A 12,429-nucleotide genomic window follows, 5' to 3' on the forward strand; every position below is an offset into this window, starting at 1 on the left:
TCCAGGGGTTTTGGAGGGCCAATGATGAGGTACAGGGCTTGGGCCCTTGAGAGGAACCCTAAACGTTTATAGCCTTCTCTGCTCAAGACACGCTAGTGTCTCAAGCGTCCACAGAATGACTTGACTCAATTTCCTTTCTCCAGTTTTGCAAGGTGTTGAGGTTTTTCCTATGGCCTCCTTGAGTAGGATGCAGAATCTGTTTGGAATCACCACTGGCTCTCACGCCCTCCGCTAGAGGAACTTCAGCTCCAGTATTGCTGTCTCAGGTTAGGGTGTTGCTTGTCCACCAGTCTGACTCTGGTCTGGAGAGCTAGCCTTTCCCTAGCTTGGCAGGAGCAGGCCTGGAAGGGCTGACCCCCTAACCTCCAACCAAGGATGGGGGGTGTGGTGGCTGTTGTGAGTGATGAGCCACCGGTGATGGTGGCTGTGGTTGGCTTCTGTGGCACCCCCAGTTGGGTCAGCGAGGATTTTGTTGAAGGCCTGTGCTGGCTGCTGAGAAGAAAAACAGTGTAACTGAGCCTTGTGAAGATCGTAGACACCGAGTCCAATGGCCTGGCTCCCTTTCTTACTAGTCCTGGGCCAGATCTGTATCCTCTCTACATTTCAGTTTCTCCAGCACTAATGTGGGTATTAACAGAGCCTCTGTGGGTTAAATGAAATAATGTGTGAACACAGTGAAACAGTGCCTGCCCCTGGGAGGCATTCGGTAAATGTGAGCAGACACCCTGCCCTAAAGATGCTCAAAGCTCAGCTGAGAGAGCTGCCAGAATGTGGCTCAAGAAGATGGAATTGGTGGTTGTCAGTGCAGAACACAGGCGGATTTGATATTTCCTTCCAGATTCTCCTCTTGGTCTTTGGATCCTGCTTTTAGGGAGATTGGAGAAAGCGCCCGCTCTGGTATTTGTTGAGTAGGCAGGAGGCAGCGTCGTTAACCTTTGTCCTCCCTTCTTTCCTCTTAGGAATGTTTGTGACTTGACCCCGCTCTCAGGCCCCGGGCCCTCTGTCTCTCACTGCAGGTCAGAGTGGGAGCCTTCCAGTTCAGTTCCGCCCCTCGTCTGGAATTCCCCTTGGATTCATTTTCAACCCAACAGGAAGTGAAGGCAAAAATCAAGAAGATGGTTTTCAAGTATGTACGATCAGATCCTGCCGTGGTTAGGATGAAACTAGCTGCTCTTAAAATTGTTCCCTTGAAGGGTGTGATTGGCCTCAGAGAGGGCTGTGGGCCGGCTTCCAGAAGCCCGGCTGTGCACAGTGGGTGATGAGAATTCCCTTCTCAAGGATGCCCTTTATTATTACATGATAATGTTCCAAGTGGGAACTTAAATGTGCTTAAAAAAGTAAAAATTTGCTGCTATTATGTGTAGTTGTTAGTTACCTGGGAGAAAGGACTAGTGAAGGTCAAGACTGGGGTTAAGAGTGTGAGGTGTTGGGAAGAACACTGCGTCCTTCTCCCAGTTCTGTCCCTGGTGACCACCATAGCTTGGACAGTTCACCACACTTCTCAGAGCCTCGTTTTTGTGGTCTAAACAGAGTAAGTGCCAAGCTAGCCCTGATGGCCTAGTGGTTAAAGTTTGGCGCTCTCACCACTTTGGTAGCCCGGGGTCATTTCCTAGTCACGGAGCCACACCACCCGCCTGTCAGTTGCCGTGCTGTGATGGCATCCCACATAGAAGGGCTAGAAGGACTTACAACTAGGATATACAACTGTGCACTGGGGCTTTGGGGAGGGGGAAAGAAAAAAAGAGGAAGATTGGCAACAGATGTTAGCTCAGGGTGAATCTTTCCCTGGAAAAAAAAAAAAGATAAAAAGAGTAAGTGCCCCTTTGTTATTGAGAGTGCTTTAAAAATGATGACTAGCTGTTTATGTGATCATACACATCCTGTAAATATATGTATGTAGTAGGGTCATTACTTTACTCACATTACAAGTCAGCTGATATGTGTGTGTATATGCACATATGTGTATACATATATTTTGTGTATAAAGATTTTATATATGTGTATATTATATATACACATATACATGTATATGGATATGAATCTGTTATACACATACATACACACACACATATACACACAATGTTCTGTACAAGCCCTCACAGAAGAATGCCTTTACTTGCCAGCTACCACTCTGACCTCTGGATCCTCTTTGGTTTCTGCTTCCCCTTGTGCTAGTGTCCACTGAAGTCCTGCTCAAGTCTGTGGTCCCAGCCATTTGTGGCCGTCACCTCTGGTTGCAAAGACCCTGAGCTCTGAAGTCTGTTTCCCAGCCTCAGGCCTCTGTAGGTCCACCAGTGTGCTCACAAAGCCTGAATCCCCACACTGGGCACAGCAGGAACTTTGGGGGCCCTGCAGGCCCCAGGGACCCCCAAGGACTTTATTTCAGGCTATTTATCCCAGACTTTTCCTCTGGCCATGGGTGCCCTGAACAGAATGAGGGGCAGGTCAAATACAAAAAAGTTCAAAAGAAAAAGCACATTAATATGTTTTTTAAAACTTGTATTAGTATATACTGACCTTTCCTTGTTCCCTTGGAGCCTTCTCCCCTTGAGACCTCCAAGCATGGTTCCTATAGAGAACAGTCGCGGCCTCGCTCCTGCATCTTGGGCCCAGACACACAGAGCAGCACTTGTCAAAGTGAGATGTTTAGTCAGAAGATCTGGGTTGGAATTGCCTAGGGAGTATGTTAAAATGCAGGTGCCTGGACCCTCTCCCAGATCCACTGACTCACTCTCTGTGCAGTGACAGTTAATCTGCATTTTTGTTTTTCTTTGCTGAGGAAGATTAGCCCTGAGCTAACATCTGTTGCCAATCTTCCTCTCATTTTTGCTTGAGGAAGATTAGCCCTGAGCTAACATCTATGCCAATCTTCCTCTATTTTACATGTGGATCACTGCCACAGCATGGCTGATGAGTGGTGTAGGTCCGTGCCTGGGATCTGAACCTGTGAACCCAGGCCGCCGAAGTAGAGCACACCGAACTTAACCACTAGGCCATGGGGCCAGCCCCTAGAATCTGCCCTTTATAAAAGGTCTCTGCCCTGGTCCCCTGCCCTAAGACTGTTACACTAATGTTTTTTAAGCAGCTTTATTGACATATAATTTAAATACCATAAAGTTCACACATTTAATGTGTACAATTCTGTGGGTTTGAGTGTATTTTCAGAGTTATGCAACTATTACCATAATCTAAGTTTAGAACATATTCATTATCTAGCAAGAAACCTTGTAAATAGACATTTCTCCAGAGAAGATATATAAACAGCCAATAAACACATGAAAAGATGCTTAACATCATTAGTCATTAAGGAAATGCAAATCAAAACCACAATGAGATACCATTTCACACCCACTAGGAAGGCTAAAATAAAAGACAGACGGTAACAAGTGTTGACAGGGATATGGAGAAATTGGAACCCTCAGACACTGCTTGTAGGATTGTAAAATGGTTCAGCCACTTTGGAAAACAGTCTGGCAGTTCCTCAAAATGTTAAATATAGAGTTACTGTATGACCCAGCAACTCCACTCCAAGAGCCTTGAAAACATATGTCCACACAAAAACTTGTACACTAATGTTCATAGCAGCAGCATTTATAATAGCCAAAAAGTGGAAATAACACAAGAGTCCAAGAATGAATGGATAAAATGTGTTATATCCATACAGTGGAATATTATTCGGCCATAAAAAGGAATGGTGATGTGATTCATGCTACAATGTAGATGAACCTTGAAAACACGCTAAGTGAAAGAAGCCAGACACAAAAGGTTACATATTGTAGCATTTCATTTATATGAAATGTCAGGAACAGGCAAATCTATGGAGACAGAAAGTAGATTAGTCAGTGCCAGGGGCTGTGGGGAGGGGGAATGGGGAGTGACTGCTAATGGGTATAAGGCTTCTTTTTGGAGTAATGAAAATGTTTTGGAATTAGATAGTGTTGATGGTTGTACAACTCTGTGAATATACTAAAACCCACTGAATTGTATACTTTAAAAGGGTGAATTTTATGGTATATCTTTATTGTTATAATATTTTATTGTTAAAAAAGAAAAACACCTTTGTACCCACTATATACACACTAACATTTGCTGAAGAAAAAATAGGCTACCGGTTTAAGTTTAGGACTAAAAGTCAAAAACTATTTGGGTGACTTCAATTCAAATGACTCAGCCCTACTCTCATCTGAAAAACTAAGCAAACTGCAGTGAATTGGTACAAAAAGGCACTTTAGAGATCACCTAGTATCTCTTCCAACCCCTTATTTTACGAGGAGGATACTGAGGTTAAGAAGGAGTGGGTGACTTGGCCAGGACCACAGGTCACTCTGCTAGTCCAATAGGCCCCACCCAGCTGTCCTTTCCCATCTCTCCCCCTACCATCCCCTAAATAATTAGTTGAGCCTCTTCTCAGCTGTGTTGAAAGTCATACCTAAGGCCTTGAGAGTCAGTTATTCATGACCTATGACATGTAGAGATGCATTAAGAATGTGCCAGATGAGGCCACAGAGGGTGGAGAAAGAAGCGTCTTAACGTGTCTGAACAAGGTCAGCTCTTCTTTGGGGGATGTGTGTGGTTAGCACTTGTGCGTCCTGTCTAAGAGACAGCAGACAAGGCAAGGAGGCAGCCGCTGATTTTCTGGCCACAGTTGCAGGGTCACCAAGGACACTAAACATTAACACACACTATTATTCATCAGAACAGAGGAATGTTGGCTGAAGGGAGGTGATGACCTCCCCAGGGCTCTTTACCCTTTTTCTGTAGTGGAGTTTAAAATTCTGGACTGATGAGAACAGCTCTACCCAAAACCCAGAACACTTGCCTTTCCAGCCCAAGGCCATCCCCTGAAATCACCCTGACAACCACGTTATTGCTACTTTGCAATATAAAAAATAATACAATCAAACCTTCCAATATTGCACCCTGTGACAACATAAAATTGGAAAAAACATAGCCAGCAATTGGCTCCCGGATGCCTGGACTCCTAGCCAGGTGGCTGTGCATGTTGCTCGGTCATTGCTTTAATCTCACAATAACACAACTCTGAGTTTTCTGTGATTGAATTCTTTTGGATCCCATCTGCAGCTTTATCAGAATTTTACTGTATGTAGATAGCTCTACGGAAAAGGCACTCCCCACTTTGAGCACAAAGTCGTTTAGAGCCTTCTCTGGCCTCTTTCAAAGCACATTAACGTTTAAACAAAGCTTTTAGAATAATTAAAATCACGAAGCACTTTGCTCTTCTTTTACTTGATATTATGTGGTGTGTTTTTTGGTATAAAGCTGCATTGTTTTTGATGTCGATCCTTTTTCATGGTTATATAATAGTCCAGTGAATTGAGCTATCACCATGGATTTAATCGGTCTCCTAAAAGGACACGTTTAGGTTGATTCCAGGATTTTTATCTATTGCTAAAACAAGAACAACAGCCCTATAGTCAACATCCCTGTATCTACAGTGAGTTTTCTTGTGAATTATTTTCCAAAGTCTGTTCCATGGACCAGCTGCCTCAGAATCACGGGGGCGGGGGAGGAGAGGCTGGTGTAGAACGTAGATCCTCAGGCCCAGTCACACGCCTGCCAGTTTGGACTCGCTGATGGTGGAATCTGAGAATCTACGTTATTACGTCTCCTGAGGGATTGTTATGCTCACTGGAATTTGGGACTAGTTCAAAAGATAAACTTCTTCGAACAGGCTGCTAATTGGTTCATTATTATAACCACCACTGATGGAGTGCTCACTAGGTACCAGGAGCCCCTGGGCACAGCATTGAATCCTCAGACAATACTATTACTTTCCCTACTTTAACAGGGAAGGAAACCGAGTCTCAGGTTTACCTGGCTAATATATCACAGGACTAATATATCGCAGGACTAACATCTGAGCCCATGTTCTTAAGCACCTGACTACACTGATGGCAAAATGTTTAGATTCTTTCCATCACCCCCAAAAGGGTCTACGCATTGCTGTGAAAACTCCCAAGACAGCGGTTGCTATGTGAACCTTTGCTTTCAACCTAGTTTTGTCCGTTTGAGAGAAATTAGAAAAATCTTGGTGAGACTCTGGCCTCAGACCTCCCTGTCTGTAGCTAGACCCTGAGCTCAGAACAGACGCAGATAGAAATGCTCCGCGGAATAAGGGAAGTGCAGGTAGCAGTGTTTCTTCTCATTTCCCAGGGTTCAGAAGCTGTTAGGAATCTCACCTGACCTTGGTCAGAAGCCAGCAGAATGTTCCACTGGGAAAGGCCTGTCAGGATGAGAGATGGAGAGGGTGGATGACACAGGCATTTGTGTGTTGAGTGATATGAAGTGTGGACACCACAAAGGCTAGTGGGGTTGGTGGCCTGGGCTCTCGTGTCCTTGAAATTCACTTTCTCTCTAACCACAGGCTGGTGGCTATGAAGAGGGAGGCCCAGACCCACTCAGAAAATCTGGATTGAAAAGGAAAAACAGAGTGTAACTCTGGAAGAGAGAGGGCAGACCTGCTTGAGAAATGGGAACTGTCATGGAAAACAAGTGCTTTTTTTCGGTCCTGAAACTTTGAACCTGCAGGAAGAGAAGTGATGATCAGATGGGCCAGGAGGGAGGGGATGCTTTGAGGAGAGAAAGCCAAGTCTGGCTGAGAAACTAAGCGTCAGGACCCCAGCCAGGAGGCGAATGGGCCGCACTGCCAGGGTAGAGGCACAGGGAGCTCCAGGGCCACTGGGGCGCCTTGGCTTCTGGTGGGAAGAGAGTTTTGTGACCATTTAGGCAGAACAGTATAGAGCTGGGGCGGGAAACTTTTTCAGTAAAGAGCCATGAGGACTTATTTTAAGCTTTGCAGGCCATATTGTCTACATTTCTACATTTATGTAGAAAGAACATAAATGAACAGTGTCTGTTTCCCACACCCATTTGGTCCACAGGCTGTAATTTGCCGACTCCTAGAGAGGAAAGACCATTGGCTTTGGAATCAGTCTGACTGGGTTTAAAATCCGGTTCTGACCTCCGCTCGCTGGGTGAGAGGCAGGTGACTTGACTGGTTGTGTAACCTCATGGTTAAGAACTTGGGCTCTAGAAGTGGAGGGTCCAGGGTTCAAGTCCTGCCCCCACCACCCATGAGCTGTATGACCTTAGATAAGGCGCTTCTCTGAACTCCCTGTCTCTGAGAGCTGCAATGAGAACGACATGAGCTAAGCACCTTTATACACGCACATGCACGCACGCACACACAGACACACACATTCTTAAGCACAGTGGTGCCTGGCACATCATAAGTGCTCAGTAAATATTAGCAGTGGCCATTACTATTCTCTGAGCAGGGGTTTCCTCGTCTATTAAATGAGGATAATGTTAGCACCTTTTACTATAGTTTTAAGGATTATATTCAGTCACAGGTAGGTGACGTGTTTGGCACAAAGCGGAAGCTCAGGACTAGTGTTATCCCTTAGGAGTGGGAGACAGTCTGCCCTTCCAGGAACCCTAGAGTCACACTCTTTGCAGACACACGAGCTTTGGTGAAGGCAGTGGTCTTCACGGGAATCAAAACCCCCTTGGCTGTCTTCAGTATCTAACATGCGATCCAGCCCAGTGTGAGAGGAGTTGGGGGCATCTCTGTGATAAGCCCATTGCCCAAGCCAAGCTCTGCTCACCAGCCCTGGAACCCAGCTGCTGTTGCTCATACCCCTTCCCCTGATTGGAATAGCCTCTCCTTTCCTGGTCAGTGGATTCACCAAGACCCCATTCAGGCACTTTCCCCTCTGAAGCCTGTTCCCTAAGAGCTCCTCCCCACAGTGAACCCCTCCTCAGAACTCTTCTTATGTGTGTCCTTTTGTTGATATTTATTTGCTACCTTGTAGGTCCTATTTCTTCAGCTAGACCAGGAGTTCTCTGAGAAGTGGGAGCATGTTATACTTCCTGGTCTTCCTTCACTATCTTCCATTTATTGGGTCCACAGTAAATTCTAGTGGGTTGAAAATAGTAAGTGGCTTTGTAATTGATGCAGATGCCGATATATATAGTAGACTAAAAATCTTAATTCTAGGAGTTGTCCATTCTTGTTGACATTTATTAACTTAATGGATCTCCACAGAGAATTGCCCTTTAAGGATTCACTTAAGATAGAAAGCATAGCAGTGAAGAATATTCTAGGCCTGGTCCATAAATTCTTCCTAAGCACAATTTCCCATGCTCTTTCCTCACCTCTCTGCTGAATGGAAGGAACTTTGAGGACTGAGGGGAAGGTGGACCCACAAGATGAAAGGAGCCTGGATCCTTGAATAGCTACTTGGAGGAAAACAAACCAGGAGTGATGCCTGGGCAGGAAGACTCATGTCAAACTTGTATGAGAAATAAACATTTTTAGTGTTAAGTTAAAAAAAATACACACACACACATTCACACACGTATACATATGCATTCACACACACACATACACACACACAAAGAATGCTGTGCTTCTTGTCAGTTGGATGTTTTCACATTAGAAGAATGACCGTAGGCTCCTGTGAGAGGGCTGAATTAAAGGCAGGCATTTCCTTAATTTATACTCAGAGTGCAATCTGAGAATAAATGTGTTGCCCCTCCTCACATCTATAGTCTGTGATTAATCAGCATTGGAGAATGATGATCTAACAGGGTTCTCTCTATGCATACAGTTAATATCATGGTGATTCCATCAGCCTCCACATTGTTGCTCATGTTCGGATGTGTTACCATCCACTGAAAGGTTTGGCCTAAAATCCATTGTAGTGAGTCATTATTTTCTGCCCAGTTGACACTCAGAGCTGGCAGTCCTCCCTCTGAGGATATTTGTGTGAGCCTCCTGTCGAGAGATTTAGTAGAGATTCTGTGCTGGGATTCCAAGCTCAATGGATAGTCCCTATAACTGGGCTGTGAGGATTGGAGAATATTAGCATCTTGATGAGATGGGACCACTATAACCTGCCCTCATCTGGAAGTAGTCAAACAGTTCAGTTTCTAGCACCCAACCCTGAACTTGGAAGAAAGGCCTTATCATGGCAATGACCCTCATCCAGACCCTTGCATCAAAGCCTTGTCCTTCACTCTCATGGATTCTTACTAAGCTCAGTTATCTGCTTTCCCACCCCAAGGAGATGTTGAGCCGTAACAAGAAGGGAATGATACAGGGATGGGGAGATGGGAGGCGAGTGTTTGACAAACGATGAGAGGTGTCGGCCCAGAGCCGTCACTGGGGGAGAGAAAGTAAGAACATACACATACACAAAGAATGATATTATTACATAATAGAACAGAGATGCACAGGGTGAATCTTGGGTCCATGGGAAAAATTAATTTCTGTTCATGATTGTGGTTTAGATGGTGAGAAAGTGCATATCTCATGCTGGAATTGTCACTTTGAGCATCTGCTGGGAGAAAGCAGCCATCACTAATACTGGAGGAGCCCAATGTTTCAGGCTCTCGTTCCAACTTCACCTCCTGGATCACTGACCTTTTCTTCTTTGTTTTCTCCTTCCGGGTGAGCTCAGAGGAGGGCGCACAGAGACAGGCCTTGCTCTGAAATACCTTCTGCGCAAAGGGTTCCCTGGGGGCAGAAATGCCTCTGTGCCCCAGATCCTCATCATCGTCACTGACGGGAGGTCCCAAGGGCATGTAGCACTGCCAGCCAAGCAGCTGAAGGAAAGAGGCATCACTCTGTTTGCCGTGGGGGTCCGCTTTCCGAGGTAAGAGATTCGGTCACTCTGGGTGGGCCCTCTGGGTTGGCCCGGGGACCGTGGTGTGGCTGAAAGACCTCACAGCCATGGGAAGAGAGGGGAGCTGGAAAAACCATCCTGGTCCTTCCAGAATCTGTCTTTTCTGCACTTTGCTGTATTGTCCCGGAGCACAGGGAGCTCCGTGTCTTTGGAAGTCTGAGAGTTTGCATTGTCTTTAGTCTGAACACTTGGTTACGAGTGCCAGAAACTTGACTCAAATTTATTTGGGCAGAAATGGAAAGTCATGGACTCGTCTAACTGCACTGGCTGGGTCAGGGGTCCCTCCGGGTAAGCAGGAGCCAGGGACTTCAATGCCATGAAGATTCTTTCTGTCCCCTGCTCGTCTCTGCTGTTCTCTCAGCTGGCTGGATCTCTCTGGAAGCTGGGACTGTGCTGCTGGCAACACCCAGCTCCCATCTTCCCAGCTCCACCCTGGAGAGAAAAGACTCATTTCTCCGGTTTCAAGTGGAATAATCCAAGAAAAGATTCCGATTAGCTGAGTCACAGGCCCACTCTTGAGGCCAGCAGAGTGGGGTCTGTGACTGGCTGCCCCCCTCCAACCACGTTTCTCCAGATGCTGGAATACTGCTTCCTAGAAGAGAGGGGGGCACAAGTCCTCAGTGCTCTCAACCCTGAAAATGAAGGTGACCTCTATAGGCCTCTAGTTGTTGTGGGTATTACCTGAAATGATTCTGGTCTGGGCACTGTGCCTCTACGTAGAAATCTCTTTCTCAATTTTAGTACATTATTTATTCTCTCAATCAATAAAGATAGGTTGTCTTCCTCATGCTATTCTAGGTTCTCAGGATACAGAGACAACAATCAAAATCCCTGCCCTCGTGGAACTTCCATTCTAGGAAAAGAACTAGATAATAAACAAGTGAATGAATAAACAAGTAATTTAATTTCAGGTGGAAATAAAATGCAAAGGAGAAAAATAAAGTAGGGTGAGAGGTTACAGAGTGATGGAGAATAGAGAGGATAGCTAATTTAGATAGGGAGGGCTGTCAGGGCTTCACCGAGGAGTGGATTTTTGAGCAGAAACTTGAGTGGAGTGAGGAATAAGCTTTCTGAGTTTCAGGGAAAAGAGCCGGCAAGGCAGGCGGATGGCAAGTGCAAAGGCCCTGAGGCCGTAGCTAGCTTCCTGTGTTATGGGAGAAGCAAGATAGCCAGGGAGTGGCTGGAGGCCAGCAAGCAAGGAGTGAATTACAAGAAATAAGGTAGAAGAGGTGGGCAGGAGTCAGGCCTGGAGACTTTGTGGGTCCTAGTAAAGACTTTGGAGTTTGTTGTGAGTAGGTGGGGACGTCTTTGGAAGGTTTTGAGCAGGGAAATGACATGAATTGGCTTACATTTTTAGAAAATCACACTGGCTGCCAGGTGGATGGTGGGGTGGGGCAGAGGGAGAAGCGATAATGGGGGAGGTGGAGACACTAATTAGGAGGCCTCTGGAGCAGCTCACACGGAGATAATGGTGGCTGGTAGTAGGGAGGCGGCTGGACTGCTGAGGGAATGGTTGGACATAGGATTTGTTTTGAAGGCAGAGAGTGGAGTGGCTGGTGAATTGGATGTGGGTGTGTGAGAGAAGAAGAGAGAATTTGGGCCTGAGCCCCAGGGTGAATGGTGGTGTTATTTGCTAAAATGGGAAAGACTGCGAGTGGAACGAGGGAAATTGAGTTGTTTCAGACAGATCAAGTCTGAGCTGCATATTGGCCATCTGAGTAGAGAAGCTGAGTAGGCAGTTGGATGTAAGAGTCTGGGGCACGGGAGAGAGGGCAGGCAGAGAGACTGAAATTGGGGGTGGCATGTAAACCCTAAATAGAATCAACTCAGGAGTGAGTGCAGAGAGGATGACGGAGGGCCAGCACGTGCAGGACAGAAAGAGGAGGGAGACAGAGGGAAGGAGACTGAGCTGCCGCCAGCACCACGGGGATATCCCGGATTGTGCCGTGTGCTGCTGGCAGTGATGACCGCCACCACCATCATCATCGTTGTTGTTGTCATTGCTGAGAAGTTGGTATTTAATACAGGCTGCCCTTATTGTTGGCTCTTTTGTGAGGGACCTTGCTTCCTGGCTCTCTGCCCACGCAGTGCCGAACAGAGTGCCTTGAGCATCACAGTTCAAAGGTTTGTCAGTGAGGATGGAATCCACCACATGCTGGAAATACATGGACCATTGCGGGGTTTCTTCTCCAGCTGCTGGCTGGAGCAGTGCTTCTCAGACTCTCTGTGGTGAAGGTCCAGTTTGTTTTGTTTTTTCCTAATCCATCACAGACTGACACTTTTTAAAAATACAACAAAAATGAATTACTAGGAAAGTGAAATAAAAAACAGACAAAATATAAGCTCAAATGTTTATTATTCAATTCAGCAGACATAAAATGACTCTGTCAAGTTATTGTAGGACGAGTTTCTGAACGCATACTGTGTCTGTGCTTGTCTGGGGTGAAACAGTTTGGGGACTTGCACAGGCTCACAGACCGAGCTTGGATCATCCTTGGCTTAGAGAAATCAAGAAACTGTGGATCAGGAGAGCGGGCATTGCTCAGATCTGAATGGCTTGAGCTGCAGATACAGGAACCCTCTGAGAAAGCCTGTTGAGCTCCCAAACCCGCCTGACCCCTCCCCACACTCCTAGTAAAAGGCTGGACATTGTTGACCATTGGTTCTCAAAGTGTGTCCCCTGAGCCAGCAGTATCAGCATCACCTGGGAACTTGTTAG

General features: G+C 46.1%; 1 protein-coding gene across 11 annotated transcripts in view; it reads left to right on the forward strand.

The window, feature by feature from the left end:
• VWA2 (von Willebrand factor A domain containing 2) overlaps positions 1-12,429 on the forward strand; it is a 48,621-nt gene that overhangs the window by 20,587 nt on the left and 15,605 nt on the right. For 8 of the 11 annotated variants that reach the window (XM_087432654.1, XM_087432649.1, XM_087432646.1 and 5 more), the window contains 2 exons: positions 1,017-1,126; positions 9,486-9,680. In XM_087432654.1, the coding sequence (XP_087288780.1) occupies positions 1,017-1,126; positions 9,486-9,680 (305 nt within the window). Of the gene's footprint in view, positions 1-959; positions 1,127-9,485; positions 9,681-12,429 lie in introns of all 11 variants that reach the window. The other 3 variants (XM_087432655.1, XM_087432656.1, XM_087432657.1) reach the window with 2 other exon arrangements.

Source organism: Ceratotherium simum, chromosome 6 (assembly GCF_057802395.1).
Source record: "Ceratotherium simum simum isolate JZ-2026a chromosome 6, ASM5780239v1, whole genome shotgun sequence".
Lineage (NCBI taxonomy): Eukaryota > Metazoa > Chordata > Mammalia > Perissodactyla > Rhinocerotidae > Ceratotherium > Ceratotherium simum.